The following is a 21,863-nucleotide window of genomic DNA, read 5'->3' as shown; positions in this document are numbered from 1 at the left end:
CCTACTCCCTAACCCTCCCCAGGAGCTCAGGCCATCTTACTCATTACAGGAATACTAGTTAAAAGTAATATTATTTATCTGTGATCTTCTCTAAGTTCGAGGTACTTCCCCAGAATGGAATGCTTAACTAAAAACAGCTCCTGTCAAACCCCGTAACTAATTAAAATCTCTGATTGGAATAGAGGTTCCGCTCTTTCATCGCTCCAGCGTCTCCAAATCTTCTAATCTGGTACTGGAGCGACGGAATAAAGCGCCGCATTTGAAGGTTTAGAGCGTCTGGAGCGACGAGACGTCGTGCGCGACAGTTCCTGAGAATAAGTGTTTGCAGAGATGCTGCGCGACAAGCCGTTCGTGTCGCTGAGCCCGGCCAGCAAGGCGCGCATGCTGGCGCGCGTGTGCGACGAGCTGCTGCAGAGCCGCGCCGTGCTGCGCCAGCTGGACGCCTCGCTGGAGCAGCTGGCCACGCTGCGCCGCGAGCGCTACCTGCTGGACGCGCGCATCCGCAAGTGAGTTGCTCGCTTGCTGCGAGCGCTGCTTTAGACTCTCTCTCTTTCTTATTTTCACTAACTTACATCTCCTTCTCAACTTCCGTTCGCCCGACCCGATCACACTTTTCGTAACGCTCTCGTCACGCGTTCACCGGCTGACTCCCAAAGTCAAGCGTGCGTAAAGAAGTTTTATTTCAAAAACCATCATCATTATCATGATGACCGGTCGCGGGTTCGATTCCCGCTCGGAGTGAATAATTCTGTTTATACAATTATATAATAATGTTAGATGTAAGATGATGGAATAAATAAATAAATTTATTTCTGGACCGGTTGTTATTCCTCGTGGCCTCCCCGCCGTGTCTCGGACATGTAAGCTGTCGGTCCCGATTGTTACCTGTACGAAGCAAGTCGTACATTGGCCTGTTTGCGAGTCAGCGAATTTATTAAATAAATTGGTTATTAAATATAATAATTAGTTAATACGTTTCGATTTATCAAGGCATCGCGCGTGCTCGCACACCGGGTCATTTGATCATAATCAAGAGATCAATAAATTAATTTATTTCATTAATTGTGATTCGGGTTTATTTTCTATTAACAAGTAAAAAGTGTGTAGAATCAATGAAGGACGCTACATTACCTAATAGCGATCGTTCATCTCATAGTAGGGATTATATCCGCCAACCCGTAGTGGAGTACCGTGATGGATTGAGCTTTTATCCTTCTATTACATGAGAATAGAGGCGTTTGCTCAGCAGTGCGATATTACAGGCTGAAGCGTCAAGCGTCTACCTTCCTGCTAGTCTATTCGTAATTTATGTAAAGGATAAACTTATCCACAAACGGTGAGTCAAGTCGGTCGCGCCCTTCGTATCTAGTCGAGTCAAGTTGGTCGCGCCCTAGTCTAGTCGTCTAAATAGAGAACAAATCATTTCTTTCACTCACCAAACATTCATTAGTAAATAGATCATCAGTTATGAGTCAGTTTTTTTATTTTTTTTATTAGGAAACAAACAAAATCAATAGTACATTCATACACAACATACCACTAACACATTTTTCAAACAAGTTTCCACTAATAATTATAACAATAATACATTAGCAAAATAATTTGGAGAGAAATAGCAAAAATATGTAATATATATATAAAATATAAGGTATTTTAAAAAGATAAAAGATACAAAACAAATACACCATAATATTAATAATTTCGATTAGCCAAATCCAAATTTACAAAAAGAATTACAAAAAGGCCAGCATGTAAATAAAAAGGACAGGGAAAAAAATTATTAAAATTAAAATATTTCCATCAGTTTCTGTCGTACACTTCTCTTATAAATACTTATTGAGCAGCCAAAAGGGTCAATGTTTTGTAAGTGTTGATTATAAACGTTGCATGAACGATGGACGATATTTTATTCATAAAACCACATGAATGTACTAAATATACTAATGTTATAAAGCTGATAAAAATATTCGTCTGTTTAAACGCACCAATCTCGGGAGCTTCCGCTTCCAGCAGAAATAGTTGTCAGTTGTATAAGTGATATAAGGCTAGTAGTAATTGTTACAAAGCGTGTAGTGTAAAGTGTACCTGGGCGGCAGGGTGCGCGCGCTGCAGCAGCGCAAGGCGCGCGCGGAGGCGGCGGAGCGGCAGCAGGCGCTGGCGCTCGAGCGCATGCAGCGCCTCGTGGACGACGCGCACGCGCACGCGCCCGGTGAGCCGCCACACGCGCACACATACATCACGCTTGTGCGCTCTCACATACATGCACGCACACACGCTCGCGCATACGTGGGCGCATATAAACACACACATACACACACGCGCACGCATACGTGGGCGCATATAACACACAGATACACACACTCGCGCTAACACACACACGCACACCGTAGCGTGCATTTCATATAGGCAGATAGGCACTGCCTACCCTGGCATGTTACTAAAATAATATATAAAACATGAACATTACAATAATTTTTGAATACATATTTTTGAAAAAGACATAAATCATAATGCAATTTAAATCCGCTTCAAAAAATCCCGCCGTCATATCGACACCAACAATTTTCAACTCGAATTTTCGATAAATTGGTTTTCTTAATGTAACTTGAATAAATGTGTTTTTTTTTTTTGTAATAATAAAAATTGTGAAATTGCAATGAATAAATTAACTATTAAAGATACCAAATTTCAAATAAGTTTCTTAATTAATATAAAAGGTATCACGTTTTTTCCTTTTATTAGCCTCTATTGTACAGTTCACTTTTAAGAGTTAGCTTAGTAGAAATTGCTGGTGTCGATATATGCAATATCAGCGCTTCGTGCGCATCGACGACGGGCCTTTTATGAAACTTCTGCCTAAAATCGCTTACAAATGTTAGCAGTGACAAGTAAGACATTATATAATCCTACAATTTTATAATGTCGCGCGCGTCATATGGAATACGAACAAAGTATTGTTTTTAACATTGGTCGGTTTAACAACGAAATTAGGCACTGCCTAAGAATAACCTGTCACATTAAATTGTCTTAAATTCGATACCGTTTGTACTAATAATTATGATTTTTGACACGGTCACGTGATCGCAACATTCCACAGAGTAATATTATGATAAAATGACAATTTACTTTTAATTTTTCATTTGTGCGTTCTTGTTATTAGTGAAAATATTAATAAAATATTAGTGATAAATAAGTTTACTTGTGAAATATGTAACGGAGACGCGTGTTTGATGAAAGTAAATAGTGCATCGAAATTCAACACGTTCGATTTTACAGATAAATTAAAAATTGTTCAGGCGTATCGATTTAACACATAAATAACAATGAGGTTATAATTTTTCATTTATTAATAAATAAACAAGTACTTTCATTAAGAATACAATTTTGTAACTAATTAATAGTGTTATCAATGATTTCCTATGTTTGACACAAACGAAATTATCAGAGTGCTGGCCTTAGAGGTCATTGTGTCTATCCAGTAACTGATTTGTTAGATGTTTCATTTGTATCACTCGCTCATGAGTTACCCGAGTCTAATAGGTATCAGTTGGTTACTGTACGTGTATTTGTATGCCTGCATTATTAGTGTAAATGCACTTTACGTGTCCAATAATTAACTTGTCTGTTCTTCAAATTATCTAAAATCCTCGATTCCCAACAAAATTAAAATAAATTAGGAAAAAATTGCGAGAAAGTAAGTGCAGTATGGCTGTTCATATTTTTTTTCACTGCCTACCCTGACTAAAAACTTTATGCACGCCACTGCACTCACACACACTAACGGGCGCACATAGTCACACATACACGCATACGAAGTGCGCTTTAATGCAAGTGCGTATTCGTGCACGCATAGGCGCATTACAAAATTTACTCTCACATATAAGCAGTGCAGGTTCTTGCAAGTGCGTATGCGAACACGCACACCACGCACGCAATATTGATTTGCTTTATTAGTTTTATAAAACTCAATGAAAATGTAATTCACAACTAACAGATTTTCCTAAATTTAAATTTTGCTGCTAATTTTGCCATGAAGTAGTCGTACTTAATTCAAGATTTCAATTTCTACATATAATTATATAAATTATATTTTTCTAATAACAATATTGATGCACTAACAGAACATCCAGAAAAGGTGGACACGCCCAAAAAGCAAGACAAAGAATCATCCCCACATTCGAATGATAAACTGAACACACCATCACCTTACAAAGAAAATCCAGAAGAAAGTGATAAGGAACTATCGCCCTTGAAAGATCTGTCAAATAATATGAAGAATAAAGAAATGATAAACAACAATAAGGCCGATTGTTCGCCGGCTGATGTCAAAATCGATAAAGACAGCGTCATGGGCGATTGTGATGTGTTGAGTGATCTGGAAAGCGAAGGAACCCAACCTGAAGAGGTAAAAATGTATTTATAATTAGAAAATTCTAACATACTAATTCAATACGTAATGGACAGGAGTAAAAATTTTAATATGATAAAATTGAGCAGACTTTAATAATAATAATAATTATTATTATTATACTTTCTGCATTTTTCACATTAAAATTTTGCTTTTACGCACGTACTAAATATATCTGCCTATGTTAACGTAGTTTACATTATTATCTGCTACTCCTAAGTAATAGAAGTATACAATAGTTGCTTTCTAATCACTTATGCGTGAGAAAATGGTGGCAAAACCTGGCAAACATTGTTTTGCCGCTGTCGGTGGAAGAAGCGTGAAAATTTTGGGTTGTATGTAATTTTCAATGTCAAATCATAATATAATAAAAATAAATTCAATTTTGCCAAAAAATTAAGAAATAAAATATTGTAGGGTGGGCTACCCTTTTAAATAAAATTAATTTAAAAATCTTTTAAGACTAATGCTGAGATCTTTCAAATATGCACAGAAATTTTCATAGGAATCGGTTTAGCCGTTTTGGAGGAGTTTAGCCCCTGACACTTCGTGTCATAACACGAGAATTTTATATATTAGTTAAGCCTATACATCGTAGTAGGGCACAGCAGGAAATTTCCTGCTCAAAGTATGGAGCAGTCCGACTGGGGCAGTACCTCGATCTTACTGTAGGTCACAGCTAAATAATACTGTTTTCATGCAGTGTTGTGTTCTTGCGTCGTGTTGGCGTAACGGTTACAGTCATGGATTGTACCTGTTGCGCTGGCGGTTTCGGGTTCGATTCTCGTACATAACAAACATTTGTATTGGCCATGCAGATGTTTGTCGTGGTCTGGGTGTTTGTACAGTTCTTGTGGGTTTTCCCACCGGGCCTCGGAGAGCACGTTAAGCCGTCGGTCCCGGTTGTTATCATATGTACACCTGATAGCGATCGTTACTCATAGTAGGGAATATATCCGCCTACCCGCATTGGAGCAGCGTGGTGGATTAAGCTCTGATCCTTCTCCTACATGGGGAAGAGGCCTATGGCCAGTAGTGGGATATTACAGACTGAAGCGTAACGTAACGTCGTGTTTCTGTGGTGAGTAAGGTGACCAGAGCTCCTGGGGGGAGTTGGGGATTGGGTCGGTAACGCGCTTGCGTTGCTTCTGGTGTTGCAGGCGTCCATAAGCTACGATAATCGCTTACCATCAGGTGAGCCGTACGCTTGTTTGTCGACCTAGTGACATAAAAATATATATATATATGTGCGGCAGGACGAGGACAAGAGCCTGTCGGCGGAGGAGCTGGCGCGCAAGCTGGAGCGGCTGGCGCGCGCGTCGGAGCAGCAGCTGCTGGCGCTGGCGGCCGGCTCCGGCGCGCTGCGCGCCGCCTGCTTCGGACAGGACAGGTGCGCGCACCCGCCCATTCTCCACTGCTCCGCTTACTCCGGACTCGCTACTTTGACTAACCTGTTGGCGCAGCTTTTGTGGCCCTGGTTTCAGTTCCGCGGAGTCTTGCTGTAACATTTCTATTTATCTATAATCTATAATCTATAATCTATAATATATATAAAAGCGAAAGGTCACTCACTCATCACGAAATCTCCGAAACTATAACACCTACAAACTTGAAATTTGGCAGGTAGGCTCTTTATAAGATCTAGGCATCCGCTAAGAACGGATTTTACGAAACTCGACCCCTAAGGGGATAAAACGGGGGTTGCAAGTTTGTATGAAAGTCCTATGTTTTTGAAGTAAGAGACTTGAAATTTCAAATGTAAGCTCTATAGATGGTGAAAAGGTGTCCAAATAATGTATCTTTAGAAATCAACCCCTTTTTAGGGTTAAAACGGGGGATAGTAGGTTAGCTCACTGATCACGAAATCTCCGAAACTATAACAGTTACAAACTTGAAATTTGGCAGAAAGGCTCCTTATAGGGCGTAGACATCCGTTAAGAGCGAATTTTACGAAACTCAACCTCTAAGGGGGTAAAACGGGGGTTGAAAGTTTGTATGAAAGTCCTATATTTTTGAATTAAGATATTTGAAATTTAAAATGTATGCTCTATAGATGGTTAGAAGGTGCCCAAATAATGTATTTTTGGAGAAATTAACTCCCTTTTGGAGTTAAAACGGGGGATGGTACGTTGACACACTCATCACGAAATCTCCGAAACTATAAAAGCTATAAACTTGAAATTTGACTGGTAGGTTTCTTAGAGGGTGTAGACGTCTGCTAAGAACGAATTTTATGATACTCGATCCCTAAAGGGATAAAACGGGGGTTGGAAGTTTGTATAAAAGTCCTATGTTTTTGAAGTAAGAGACTTAAAATTTTAAATGTATGCTCTATAGATGGTTAGAAGATGCATAAATAATGTATTTTTAGAAATCAACTCCCTTTTGAAGTAAAAACGGGGGATGGTAGGTTGACTCACTCATCACGAAATCTCCGACACTATAACACCTAGAAACTTGAAATTTGACTGGTAGGTTTCTTATAGGGCGTAGATATCTGCTAAGAATTTGCGCGGATTTTATGAAACTCGACCCCTAAGGGAATAAAACGGGGGTTGGAAGTTTGTATGAAAATCCTATGTTTTTGAAGTAAGAGACTTGAAATTTAAATGTATGCTCTGTAGATGGTGAAAAGATGTCCAAATAATGCATCGTAAACTATATTTATATAAAAAAGAGAAAGGTCACTGACTCACTCATTACGAGAACTCAAATAACCGCTGGATGTTCCATCCATCCAGGATGGGCAAAGATGAAATTTAACAGGGAGGTAGATTATAGTTAGTAGACGTCCGCTAAGAACGAATTTTGTGATATTCCACCGCTAAGGGAGTTTAATTGGGGTTGATAGTTTGTATGAATATACAGCAGCTATAAGTTCGCCTGATAGGTTATTTATACTGCAGCCTGAAAATAAAACTAAAAATGTGGTGTATAGAGAGATTTCATTGAAATAACTAATAAATTATACTAAATTGTGCCTTTTAAAAAGTTACTCAGTGTGATAAGCATTTCAAGTGACTGAAATAAAAAAATAACTTGCGTTAAGCATCTTGATAGTAATGCATTTCTTCATAACCACGCGGACGTAGTCGCGGGCAACAGTTAGTGTAATATAAAACAAAGTCCCCAAAAATGTATGTGATCGATTCCCTCAAAATCTACTGAACGGATTATCATGCGGTTTCACCAATGGAGAGAAGGCTTCAAGAGAAAGGTTTACGGAACGGTTAAGCCGATTTTGATGAGAGTTTCACTGTAAGTTTACCGGGAAAACTTTGTGACACACTGATTTCAACGCGGGCGAAGCCGCGGGCACAGCTAGTATATATATATATATATTGTATTATTAGATTGTAGCATCTACTTTGTTTTTAATTTTCTGTTTTGCCTTTTGATAACTCTACTCTTTTTATTTTAAAATCTCCTCTACCCCAAGGTTGTCTGGAAGACATCGCTTACCTAGCGATAAGACCGCCTTTGTGCGTAATATTGTTTTGCAAATTTTATTTTATAAGATCTATGTTATGTTAGCTTGTAATATGCACAATGAAGTATATTTCTTCTTTTTCTTTTTTACTAACTACTAGCTGACCCGGCGAACTTCGTATCGCCTAACACAAACTTTATCGTATGGTATTAAAGTTCAAATTGACTTTTAAGTATTATCACAAATCTTTTGTATGGGAGTATAGAAAAATGTTGTTTTTAGACTTTTTCAGGAAATTTAATTTTTTTTTTTAGAATTTTTCTCTCCGTAAGAACCATCCTCGTACTTCAAGGAATATTTTAAAAAAAGAATTAGCGAAATCGGTCCAACCGTTCTCGAGTTTTGCGCTTAGCAACACATTCAGCGACTCATTTTTATATTATAGATTTATATTGATCAAAAAAATATTTAGCTACATCAGTCGAATGTTGTCTATAACACAAGCATTAAGTTGCTTACCGTAGAAACAGACCATCGTATGTGTATGGCATAAGATATTTATATTTTTGTATTCTCAGGCCGATTTTATAGTCGCGCTGATCGCGCGCAAAAAAATTAGGAGTGAAATTAATTAACGGCGTCGGTTCGGCGCGACTTTAGAACGCTAACGAAGACCTAGAAAGACGACCCGTCAGCGTTCACAATTACGCGTTATTCAAAACCTTTCTAAAACTTAATACATTACAGCTGTGAAAGCCGTTTGCATAGAAGTAGTCAGTGTAACTCTAATATCAGCCTCAGCTTTAATTACAGAAGATCAAAGCTGTATAATACTGCTCTCAAGCACTGTTGTGTTCCTGTGGTGAGTAAGGTGACCAGAGCTCCTGCGGAGGGTGGAAGTTAGGGTCGCCAACGCGTTTGTCCTGGAGCCTATACCCTACGGTAATCGCTTACCATCAGATGGGTATGCTTGTTTGCCGTCCTAAAGTAAAAAGTATGAAATTTCAAGAAGTTTTAATTTCATAGGTACTGGCGTCGCTACTGGTCGCTAGGAAAATGCGGTGGAGTTTTCGTGGAAGCGATGGAGTCCGCTCAACCGGAAATATTAGAATACCATGCAAAGTTAGAAGAGGACGCGTTATACCCCAAGCCCAAGATAAAGAAACGTGAGTTATTACACGTAATTGTTTTTAATGAATATAAATTTTGACTGTCGCTTTAAATTCTGTGGATATTAACATTATTAGCGCTACTAAAATATCTGTTAGTTTACTTTCCCTCCTCCTTGCATCGTGTTCCTCACTGCTGAGGGTAGGAATATCTATGATGAATCTTATCTTGGATTAATTTTCGCATTCGAATTTTGAGATTTTCAGCTTCTTTTTCACAATGGTCAATTTTCCTGACTGCATTAAACCAAGGACGTTCCACGTAGCAATACGTTGTGTGTTGTTAAATCTTTGCGTTTCACGTTAGCGTCTAATTTGACACTTGATTAAATTAAAATTTAAGTAGCAAATATTCTGTAGTTAACTCGCTAAATGGGAAGATGGTGATTTGACACACACGCATATATATTATGTACTCTTTTGTTTATTGTTAAAGTCTGACGTGAAATTGAGAATAGACTATAGATTAATAATGTTCGAACTTATCATTTAAATTAATTATGAACGAATTTCGAACACTAGAAGAAAAAAAAAAACGGTTTAACGGTTAACGGTAAACAAAAAAATGTACAATTTTTTTCAGTTCTGTTGTGTGACTTTTTTACTTGCGTATCTTTGCGTAGTAATTGAAAATTAGCTTTTAACGTCTATGACATAGATCTCATTTTTCTGATTACATTAACTAATCTGTGTTCAGATTAAATATATTTTTTTATGAAGAAACACTTCAAAAAATAGCTTTAAATTTAATCATGAGATTAGTTAATCTTAAGATTAATTTTTGCTTAAGTAACGGATAATTAGCGAGGGTTTCGAGGGATAGACTAATAATGACTATTTATGTTTTTACTTTGTTAGATTATATTTTCGCTAGTTCAACTTACTTCCTGAAGCGATGAGGGGGAAAGAGGCCTATGCCCAGCATTGGGATATTACAGGCTGAAGCGAGAGAACTTACTTCTTCTTGTTTATAAAATGACACTTTAAATGATCTAATAAATTATGTATTTAATTTTAAAATTAAAAAAAAAAAAACAAATTCGCAAATAAACTATTCTTTGGCTTAGAGATAAGGTTGTACATTTTGATATGTTCATATAAAAATACATTAAATCCCACAGCTAAAGAAAATATCGATACAGAACCGAAAACAGAAAAAGAACAGCCACCCGATATAGATGAAGAAGCAGAGGCATTAGAACTAAGGAGTATCAAGAATGAATTAAACTTAAGTGACAGAACGCAGATTATCAAATATGAGCCCAATGTCACGCACGGCGCTTGTAAGGTGGAAGGTAGGAAACTTTGATTCTCGGACTTTTGACCTGAGTCGGAAATATAAGTAGATGTTAAATAAATAAAAAGCCGCGAATTTAAATTCGCGCTAACACCTCTGAATATTTAAGTACTTTGTTTATAAAAATTATGAACTACGTGGAGATGAAGGAAAACAATTACAGGAGTTTTAGTAATAATTATAAGATTACATATTATGTGCTTTTAATCCGACATCGAGCAGATTACCCTAAAATCTTTCTCAATAGAAAAATATTAGTTATACTCCGTCCAACCGTTTATTTTCTTTTTACACAGCTCTCGTATATAAATTACACTTTTTTTTAAAATAATGTACTATGAAATTCTACAGTTACAGTAGTGAAGCTGATAACTTTAGTAGTGAAGTGCTCTGTGCATAACAAACAACCACAGACTATCAAAAAGTTCTTGAAATACAATAAACCGATCATATGATAAAAATAATTTTACGTCATGTGATTATATTAATTTCTTAAAAATAGTATCTGTGACTCCAATATTGATTATTTGCAAGGAATGTGAAATTTCGAAATCTTGGAATTTAATTTCAAACCAACAGTAAAGAACAATAATTGTGTTTGCAGGCAAACGAAGAAAAACCGCCTTCAATTATATCGACAAGTAATACAATGTAGGTAGACGAAAAAATTGTCGAGTAAATACGTATTATCAAAGATTACTCCAAAAGTTGAAATCAGATCTCGATAAAATTTAAATGTGACCACATGATAAACATCGGCTTCCGATTAAATTAAAAAATCGGTACACCCAGTAAAAAGTTATGCGGCTTTTCGAGAGTTTCCCTCGATTTCTCTGGGATCCCATCATCAGATCCTGGTTTCCTTATCATGGTACCAAACTAGGGATATCTCCTTTCCAACGAAACAAGTATTATCAAAATCGGTTCATAAACGACGGAGTTATCCCCGAACATACATTTAAAAAAATATACGGTCGAATTGAGCAACCTCCTCCTTTTTTGAAATCGGTTAAAAACTGTTCATTCATTTATTTATTTTTGTCGGCTGTCTAAAATGTAACTGCACGCGTTAGTGAAATTAAACTTTAAAACGCGTGGTTAATACAGTCTAAATCAAGTTTATATCAAGAGTTATGAGCAAATATACTTGGAAAATCACATACCTACTTATTTATTTAACAAAGTAGGTACGTAATGGGGTATACAAATGAAACAAGTATTAAATTTTATAATTAATATTTCTTAACTAAACATTTGCTACTATGAGTAATGATCGCTATCAGGTGTACATGATAACAACCGGGACCGACGGCTTAACGTGCTCTCCGGTGCACGGTGGGAAGACTCACAAGGACTGCACAAACACCCAGACCACGGCAAACACCTGTATGGCCAATACAAATGTTTGTCATGTGCGGGGATCGAACCCGTAACCGTTGCGTCAACGCGACGTCATATAAAATATATAGGCAAATATATCCGCCAACCCGCATTGGAGCAGCGTGGTGGATTAGGCTCTGATCCTTCTCCTACATGGGGAAAGAGGCCTATGCCCAGTTGTGGGATATTACAGGCTGAAGCGAGAACTAAAAATATTTCATTAAATTGATTGAAAATTCTTCTTAAATTAAATCTATTAATGTATGAGGGAGTCACTAATTTAAAATTTTCTTGAACTCTCAAAAAGAAAATAAACGAATGGACGGAGTATAAGTAGATTAGTTCTCAATAGAAAAAGCATCTCATGTAAAACACCATTATGTTACTTTTTTTAGACATATTTTGTCTTTATTGTATATTCTGCATTTTGAATTTGCAAAAAAAAATCCTGTTTCTATACTTATAGTTACGTCATAAATTTTTGGTAATGTTGTTGTTTGTTTGTCTTCCCCTACTGTGATGAATATGTCGTTAATTTAGATCTTAAGTATTATTAAGTTTAAATAACACATAATTGTCTTTGCTAGCAAAAGAAAAAAAAAACCGTCTTCAATCACATCGACAAGTAATACAACGTAAGTAGACGAAAAAAATTAACAACGCTCTAGTCGTCACTACGATTTTCGAGCGATCCCCTAGATTTTTCTGGGATTCCATCATCAGATCCTGATTTCCTTATCATGGTACCACCCTTGAGATTACTCCTTTCCAACAAAAAAGAATTATCAAAATCGGTTCATAAACGACGAAGTTATCCCCGAACATACATTAAAAAATATATATATATACGGTCAAAATGAGTAACCTCCTTTATTGAAGTCGGTTAAAAATAACAAAATATAACATAAAATAATAAAAATTATAATAATAAGAATAGTATAGTAACAAAATAGTTTTCAACTAATCATAAAATAAATAAAAAACAAATGTGTCGAATTTCTACTAACTCATACCACTACCGATTCTAATCAATCTGTGCATTTCTATTAAACTAGTTTGTCAACAACAGTACCAAGTATTCACAGATACCCTGTTTAAAAACATTATTTTCTGTGTGTGTTACGATTGTTGCTTTGTTCCGTCGCATATCGCTATACGATTATAGTTATATAATCGTTTTATTGTGCTCATAGTGAATATCGAGAATATTTTTGAGATTAATGTTTCTGTCATCCCAAGTTGTCAATTTCATCAACAGGTTCAATTAAAATGGAAGAGAAATACATTCAACACAAACAAAACAACGAGGAAGAAGACATGTTAGATATAGAAGACTCCATCCCAACCGCTTTTCTTGTACAGAAACCTTCCCACAAACCGATGTACGCCACACAAGCAGAACCCGTCGATAAACCGCAGGAGATAGTGAAAGTCGAAAACGTTGTCAAAAACGATCCAGAAGAATCACAAGAAAACAAAGACAATTTAGTCAATAATCTAGAAGAATTACGAAAAATGGCGGAAGCTGTATCGTCTCAATTGGACGCAGCGAAAAAAGCGGAAACGGAAAAAGCCGAAAAGGAGGCAAAAGTCGAAATAGAAGATAAGAAGGAATTAATGGAGACGGACGCGGCGCACGCGTTGCTTTATTCAAAAATGTTGGAAGGGAAATGGTTCTCTATTCTAAGGCACGAGAGTTCATTTTTGACTAGCATCAATGATGATAAGTCGAACGATGTCCCTGTGTTCTGTGACAACGAGCATACTTGCTCAGAGGTCGTCAACTGTCAAGGTCATAAATGGGACGTGTCAAATAATTTGCATCTATTGAACGACCCGAGTCTTTTCACTTTGAATTCGATGGTGACGAGTGTACAAGTTCCGTCGAACAATGTGTATACGGATTCTAGTTTGACGATGTCTGGTCTGGATCAAGAGATGATGGACGCCAGTTTAAATAAAGGCGGCGTCGAGGAAACGGAAGTTGAAGAGAGTAAAGAACAGGTACCAAAAGAATTCCTTACAATAATTCTTCGTTGTTGCTAATTTATTTGGAAAAGTATTAAGAAGTATTAAGAACATGACATTTCTAAGGCTAATGTTAAAAAAAAAATTGAACATTAGCTATAGCCTATCCTTTGCCATATATTCTAAGCTTTCGCTTTCGTTATATCTCTAGACACCCAACATAATTTATTAAATTTCTAAAAGCAATAAAGCCTTTACACAAAACTTACTTTTTTTCAGTCTGATTATTATTGACTATACCTATCGGTATTTTTACAGGAAAACGATCTAGAAAAAGAACTCCAAGCGGACGCAACAAAAGACATAGCCATCCAAAAGGCCAAAGCGTCAGGTCTATCAAGTCTAGGTCTCCTAAACTTTAACGCACTGTCGACATATGTCACCTGTGATAGCCCACCGCCCATACAAATGTCTGCCGAGGAGCTGGAACAGCTGGAACACTGCAAGATACACGGCCTACCCAAGAAGGTTGAGGGGAATTATGTTCCTAAGGATTTGAGGTAAATATTTTATATTATAAGGCGTATTTTTATCACTAGGATTGCAAGTAAGTGTAGGGTTCGTCTGATGGTAAGCCGTAACCTATTGGCGCCTGCAAAAGACAAAAATTAAAGATTTTTACTAAGTAACGATAATAAAATTCTACTGAAATCGTCATGCTGTCAACTTTATACATTATTATATTTTTTCCAGGCATGGCTGGTGGCGTATTACAGACGAGGAACAACTTAGAGCCGTTATCGACGCTCTGCATCCTAGAGGAGCGCGGGAGAGAGAACTACACGCGGCCTTCTCGCACAACCTACCCACACTCAACAATAAGGTAAGTTATTTTACAAGAATTTACGTTTGCTTTCGGTTTACGTTAGTAAACATATGGTACTAGGTAAAGAAACCATAAATACGATAGATACACAGTATATTATGGTAAAATAATATAATTTTTTAGAGTTTATAACTCTTTTAGAGTTGATTATAAACTAATGAATAAATAATCAAAAATGATGATTACTAAACTTAATATAGCAACTCGTAAAATATTTTGTCAATATAATCATTTGAAATAATTTGAAATTTTGAAAGTACACAAAGAGAATATCGTACTTTATTAAATAGTAAAATAGTTTTTATACTGTGTTTTTGACGACATATTGTCGAGTGTAATTATGTGCTATATACTAATACAGCATAGTACCTTGTGTAAGGTATGCATAAAAGATATGTGACGATATACTAATATACATATATAAGACATTAGTTGATTACCTAAAATTGGAATTTGAAAATTATACAATGTGTTTGCTCTGAAAAAACAAAGATTTTATGATACAATTTTTCTATATACATTATAATACAAAATTAATTATAAAAACCCTTAACCTACCTGAAAAAACAAAGAAACGACATTTGAAGCTATTTACCAATTCCTATACATAAAATTAAAATTAAATATTTCATATATATGTGACTATTATGAAGTGTCAAAAATCTCTTTATAAAACAATACTGCTATAAAAAAGGTACTATACAAATATACAAACTCAAAGGAATATATTCCTTTATACATATATAGTAAATACTTTTAAGATACATAATATTAGGCGACAGTAAAATTGAATACATTAATAAACTGGACGTTAAACACCTTACAATATAAACATATAAAACTATATGTACGATTTTATTTTTGTGTCTACCCACACATTAGGGATTCTAAACATTTTTTGAATATCATATCAAAAATTGACCGCTCTAGCGGGATTCAAACCCGCGTCTCCGACTGACCGTGTCGGCGCTCTAGCCAATTAAGTTATGGAACGATGTACCCGCTAGAACTAAATTCTTGATATGATGATTTTTATTTTCGGTTTAAGCGAACCTTGGAAAATAAAAATATAAAGCTATAGTAACTGTAGTGATATTGAACCTCCAGCTGCACATCGACAAGGGCGAGCCGGCGACGCAGCTGGCGGCCACGGCGGAGGAGCGCGCGCTGGCGCAGGGCGGCGCCTGCCCGCCGCCCGACGAGCCCGGCGCCTTCTGCGCCACCACCGCGCGCCGCGTCGACATGGAGCTGCTGGCCATGGTGAGGGGCGCCGGCCGCTTGGACGTGTTCGCTGTACAGCAGCGTGACGTGCTCTCCCAGGCATGATGGGGAGACCCACGACTACTGACAACCGAACCGAACCCGCGACTGTCGGTTTAGGCGTCGCCGACACGGCACTTGCACCATTACATCAGTTCGGTCGTATTCCATTTTGTTCATATTTATTGTTAGGTTATATATTAGGTATTATAAAGGTTTAAGGGTTTAGGTATTATAAACTACAATGTACTGTGTGGCTACGGTACTAAAGAATATAGCCACCCCCTCTCTTCCCGTGGGTGTCGTAAGAGGCAACTAAGGGATAACACAGTTCCGCTACCACCTTGGAACTTAAAAAGCCGACCGGTGGCGAGATAACCATCCAACTGCTGGCGTTGAAATACACAGGCCGAAGACGGGCAGCAGTGTCTTCGGTGCGACAAAACCAGCCCTGCGATCACCAACCCGCCTGCCCAGCGTGGTGACTATGGGCAGCACACATGAGTTCACGTTATTTTTGGCGTAAACTTGTGAAAGCCTATGTCCAGCAGTGGACTGTATAGGCTGTAATGATGATGATGAAACTACAATGGATTGTGCTGAAACTCAATTGTGCTAACTAATTTTATATTCTTTAAAATCTATATTATCGGTCACCAACCCGCCTGCCCAACGTGATGACTATGGGCAACACACATGAGATCACGCCATTTGGTGCGAACTTGTGGAGGCCTATGTCCAGCAGTGGACTGCGATAGGCTGAAGTAGCAGTAGTAGTACTATATAATAATGTTGAAGGTTAGTTTGTTTGAATTCGCTAATCTCAGCCTGACTGGGAAAGTACCTCGACCATACAGAATATAAATAACACCACTCTCATTAGCGTTGTGTTCCTGTGGTGAATAAGGTGCTTTCGTAAAGCCGTACACTTGTTTTTCTAACCTAGTTGTATTAGGAAAAAAGAAATCACAGGTTCAAATTGTTTTTTTTTTTTTTGTAATGTTAGATCCATTATCCTATATCATTTATATTATAGAGTCCATTTATCGCGGGGGGCGATTGGCAATATAATATTTGAGTATGTTTGCTGGTGATATCGCAGGGCACAGCGAACGACTAAATAATATGAAGTACTTGACTGACCCTACTGTATGCACCAGTCGCAGATGAAGTTAATTTAGTGAAATTAGCGAAAATAATGCCTCGGAGAGCACGTTAAGCCGTCGGTCCTAGTTGTTATCATCTACGCCTGATAGCGATCGTTACTCATAGTAGAGAATGATCCGTCCCCTACATGGGGAAAGAGGCCTATGCCCAGTAGTGGGATATGACAGGCTGAAGCGAGCGAGCGAGCGAAAATTAGTGAAACTAGTGAATTAGGAGTAGGTGTCTGGCTAACTACAGAGTATACTTATCACAGGTGGGGTAAGTTAGTGAAATTAGCCAGTAGCAGTAGGTGTCTGTTTGACTACAGAGTAAACTTGTCACTGGTGGAATAAGTTAGTGAAATTAGCCAGTAGGAGTAGGTGTATGTTTGACTACAGAGTATACTCGTCACAGGTGCAGTAAGTTAGTGAAATTAGCCAGTAGGAGTAGGTATATGGTTGACTACAGAGTATACTCGTCACAGGTGCAGTAAGTTAGTGAAATTAGCCAGTAGGAGTAGGTGTCTGGTTGACTACAGAGTATACTCGTCACAGGTGCAGTAAGTTAGTGAAATTAGCCAGTAGGAGTAGGTATATGGTTGACTACAGAGTATACTCGTCACAGGTGCAGTAAGTTAGTGAAATTAGCCAGTAGGAGTAGGTATATGGTTGACTACAGAGTATACTCGTCACAGGTGCAGTAAGTTAGTGAAATTAGCCAGTAGGAGTAGGTGTCTGGTTGACTACAGAGTATACTCGTCACAGGTGCAGTAAGTTAGTGAAATTAGCCAGTAGGAGTAGGTGTATGGTTGACTACAGAGTATACTTGTCACATTGGTGGAGTAAGTTAGTGAAGTAGCCCGTGGGAGCACGTCTCCCCCTGACTCCAGAGTGCACTTCCGCAGGTCGAGGCGCTGGAGGAGCGCGTGGCGGCCGCGTCCATGCAGGTGAAGGGCTGGCGCGCGGCGCGGCTCGCCCTGCCGGCCGCCGCCTCCGGCGCGGAGATCGTGGCGCGCGCCCGCCACAAGCTGGCCGCGCTGGAGGCGCACGTGGAGCGCCGCTACCTCAAGCCGCCGCTCGTGCACAGGTGCGTGTGTGTTACTGTGCGAGTGAGTGTGCTAATGTGCGCACAAGCGGCCGTGCGTGCGTGCGGGTGGCGAGTGGGGTTCATCCATGAGAGTTAAACACTGATACGTTGCGCAATCGGTTTCGCTTATGGTTGTTATATTGTAAATGCTTGAGTAAACATGTGTCGACATTGAAACATAAAATTTCGATATACATATATATATATATATATATATATATATATATATATATATATATATATATATATGTATTTACTACTCACTTTTATACTTAAACGCTTACGCTTACATTATGCCATATGTAACAAGTCTTATTAAATTTGATGGAATGTAAAATTTGTATACCCTTAAATTATACCGTTGGTGCACAAGGTTTTTTTTATTTACAACCCTTGTTGCATCCCTCGTTTTGACCTGTCAACACCGGGTGTTATAAATGATTATGATTGTGATTGATTATTTTATGGAAATTTGCTGTGACTTTTTCAGAAAACGAAATTTCAAAAATCAATTATCGTATTTTTTATATTCAAAATATATATTTCAATATTTGGACGTTTTTGAAAACATTAGTTACCTTGAAAAACTAACGTACGTTTTTTCATTTAGTACGACGGAAGCAACCTTGGGTGCAGTATTACAAGCTGAGCAAGGAAACGCATCAGCGACCTCCCCGCACTCGGAGACAACCAGTGAAACTAAGAGTATGTACTAATTAGTACTTTAGCAAGTAAAAGAAACTAACATCCGTATAAAAAGTTCAACCTGTACTTTGGTACATCACAATACTAACGTTGCGTTTTTTACAACTCGTTTATCTTTTAAATAACTCGTTTTAAACATGTTTGGAAACATTTGAATTGAATGTAAATACATTTTGTCAAACTCTAAAAGAACTCAGTCAAATGTTTTAGCTGTCAAAGTGTACATACAAAATACATTATGCCGCATATTTAACAGGTGATAACAAAGGCATAGCCCGCGGTTTGGCGACTTGGCGAGAAGCGGTGGCGCGCTGCAATACATCAGCCCAGCTAGCCATGTTGCTACAGGCGCTAGAAGCCGCTATTGCCTGGGACAAGAGTATAATGAAAGCGGTAAGTTAATGACTACATTTTGTGGCAAATTTTACTTTTGTTAAGATATGGCAGAGCGGGATCTATCGTGCTCAAAACTTGGAGCAGCCCGAACGGGAGAAATACCTCAACTACAGAAGCTCAATTAAATAAGCTACTGATTCCAAGTGTGTTCTTATGGTTAATAAGGTGGACAAAGCTCCTAGGGCTTAGGGATCAACGCAGTCGCTTTTGGTGTCTCTGGCGTTCAGAGACTGCGATGATCTAAATATCCACTTACCATCAAGCGTATTGTCCATTTGTGCCACTTATTATTGAAAAAAAAAAAAACTGGCAGGACTTTATGTCTTGGGTAGATTATTGATATACAGTTCCATTTAATACGCTTAACCATCATAAAAGGTTGCTTTATGCATCTACTTGAATGTGCCGTAAGTATAATAAGAAGGCGCTGCCGGGTTCTCATTGGTTGAGACAAAGTCAAGGATTACAGAACTCTGTTTTTGGTAATTTCCTCAAAAAATCTAAGTTCACTTGTCACCTTATAAAGAACCAAACAGCTAACGTAGCTGATCTCAATGTAATCTGGTTTTTGTTACCAAAAGAATGTTGATAGGTCATTTTAAATTGTGTTTTTTTTTTTGCAGAATTGTCAATTCTGTTTGTCCGGCGATAACGAGGATCAGTTGTTGCTGTGCGACGGTTGTGATAAGGGCTACCACACATACTGTTTCAAGCCGAGGATGGAGAAGATACCGGAAGGGGACTGGTGAGTTTGTTAAATATTATTTTAAGGTTGTATATATTATCATTTCAGCCTATCGCAGTCCACTGCTGGACATAGGCCTCCACAAATTCGCGCCAAAAATGGCATGAACTCATGATGTGTTACCCTTAGTGTGTTACCCGCTGGGCAGGCGGGCTGGTGACTGCAGGGCTGGCTTTGTCGCGCCGAAGACGCTGCTACCCGTCTTCGGCCTGTGTATTTTAAAGCCAGCAGTTGGATGGTTATCCTGCCATCGGTCGGCTTTATAAGTTCCAAGGTGGTAGTGGAACTGTGTTATTCCTTAGTCGTCTCTTACGACACCCACGGGAAGGGGTTATATTGTCAGTAGTTATTTACAAAACTCTCTAGATATTCTTACTAAAATCCGGGTTGGAAGACCTTTGTTCCCTGTTGAGTCTTATAATCCGGCTCAATGGGTCCGGCTTGGCTTTATGTAGAAAATCATGACCCTCTTCGAGACTTTTTTTCTTGTCGACCCCTAAAATCTCGCTAAAAACTCACAATTCTTTGTCGAGCCTTATAATCCGTTCGAAGGCTCATTGTTCGTTAAGCCCTATAATTCGGTTCAAAGAACCATATTTTCGTATCGACCCTTTTGAAGCGGCCTGAAGGACCATTATTTTTTTTTTCCGTCAAACTTCACGATCTAGTACAAAGGACCGTTTTCTATTTTTGGACCTCTTAATTCGGCTCAAAGGACTATTTCACTGAGCCTTATGATCTGGCCCAAAAAATTACTTTTCCTATGTCGGGACTAATGATTCGGCTCGAAGGACCATTCTAATGATGCAGTTCAAAGGACCATTGTTTTATGATGGGCGTCAACATCCGGCTCCAACGCCGATCGTGGTATACATAGCAAACAAAGAGCCGACTACAGCAGCGCCCCCGCAGGTACTGCTGGGAGTGCGTGAACAAGGCGCGGGGCGGCGCGCGCGAGCGCGTGTGCATCGTGTGCGGCGGCGCGGCGCGGGGCCGCGCGCTGCCCTGCGCGCTGTGTGCGCGCGCCTTCCACCTCGACTGCCACTACCCGCCGCTGCTCAAGGTACTGCGTCCTCTCTACCGACGTGCAGGCGCGGGGCCGCGCGCTGCCCTGCGCGCTGTGTGCGCGCGCCTTCCACCTCGACTGCCACTACCCGCCGCTGCTCAAGGTACTGCGTCCTCTCTACCGACGTGCAGGCGCGGGGCCGCGCGCTGCCCTGCGCGCTGTGTGCGCGCGCCTTCCACCTCGACTGCCACTACCCGCCGCTGCTCAAGGTACTGCGTCCTCTCTACCGACGTGCAGGCGCGGGGCCGCGCGCTGCCCTGCGCGCTGTGTGCGCGCGCCTTCCACCTCGACTGCCACTACCCGCCGCTGCTCAAGGTACTGCGTCCTCTCTACCGACGTGCAGGCGCGGGGCCGCGCGCTGCCCTGCGCGCTGTGTGCGCGCGCCTTCCACCTCGACTGCCACTACCCGCCGCTGCTCAAGGTACTGCGTCCTCTCTACCGACGTGCAGGCGCGGGGCCGCGCGCTGCCCTGCGCGCTGTGTGCGCGCGCCTTCCACCTCGACTGCCACTACCCGCCGCTGCTCAAGGTACTGCGTCCTCTCTACCGACGTGCAGGCGCGGGGCCGCGCGCTGCCCTGCGCGCTGTGTGCGCGCGCCTTCCACCTCGACTGCCACTACCCGCCGCTGCTCAAGGTACTGCGTCCTCTCTACCGACGTGCAGGCGCGGGGCCGCGCGCTGCCCTGCGCGCTGTGTGCGCGCGCCTTCCACCTCGACTGCCACTACCCGCCGCTGCTCAAGGTACTGCGTCCTCTCTACCGACGTGCAGGCGCGGGGCCGCGCGCTGCCCTGCGCGCTGTGTGCGCGCGCCTTCCACCTCGACTGCCACTACCCGCCGCTGCTCAAGGTACTGCGTCCTCTCTACCGACGTGCAGGCGCGGGGCCGCGCGCTGCCCTGCGCGCTGTGTGCGCGCGCCTTCCAC

At 39.9% G+C, this 21,863-nt stretch overlaps 1 protein-coding gene across 1 annotated transcript in view; it reads left to right on the top strand.

Annotated features, from left to right (window-relative positions):
- The window catches only part of LOC123667743 (bromodomain adjacent to zinc finger domain protein 2B-like), a 114,212-nt gene that overhangs the window by 84,925 nt on the left and 7,424 nt on the right, over positions 1-21,863 (top strand). Inside the window, exons 32-45 of the mRNA XM_045601583.1 lie at positions 329-506; positions 2,097-2,209; positions 4,122-4,405; positions 5,665-5,798; positions 8,865-9,004; positions 10,129-10,302; positions 12,943-13,688; positions 13,971-14,212; positions 14,406-14,595; positions 15,646-15,858; positions 17,834-18,052; positions 18,946-19,128; positions 19,755-19,876; positions 20,789-20,939. Coding sequence (XP_045457539.1) covers positions 329-506; positions 2,097-2,209; positions 4,122-4,405; positions 5,665-5,798; positions 8,865-9,004; positions 10,129-10,302; positions 12,943-13,688; positions 13,971-14,212; positions 14,406-14,595; positions 15,646-15,858; positions 17,834-18,052; positions 18,946-19,128; positions 19,755-19,876; positions 20,789-20,939 — 3,089 coding nt within the window. The remainder of the gene's footprint in view (positions 1-328; positions 507-2,096; positions 2,210-4,121; positions 4,406-5,664; positions 5,799-8,864; positions 9,005-10,128; positions 10,303-12,942; positions 13,689-13,970; positions 14,213-14,405; positions 14,596-15,645; positions 15,859-17,833; positions 18,053-18,945; positions 19,129-19,754; positions 19,877-20,788; positions 20,940-21,863) is intronic.

The sequence above is a fragment of the Melitaea cinxia genome, chromosome 29, assembly GCF_905220565.1.
Source record: "Melitaea cinxia chromosome 29, ilMelCinx1.1, whole genome shotgun sequence".
Classification (NCBI taxonomy): Eukaryota; Metazoa; Arthropoda; class Insecta; order Lepidoptera; family Nymphalidae; genus Melitaea; species Melitaea cinxia.
This window is presented reverse-complemented; position numbering and strand designations above follow the sequence as displayed.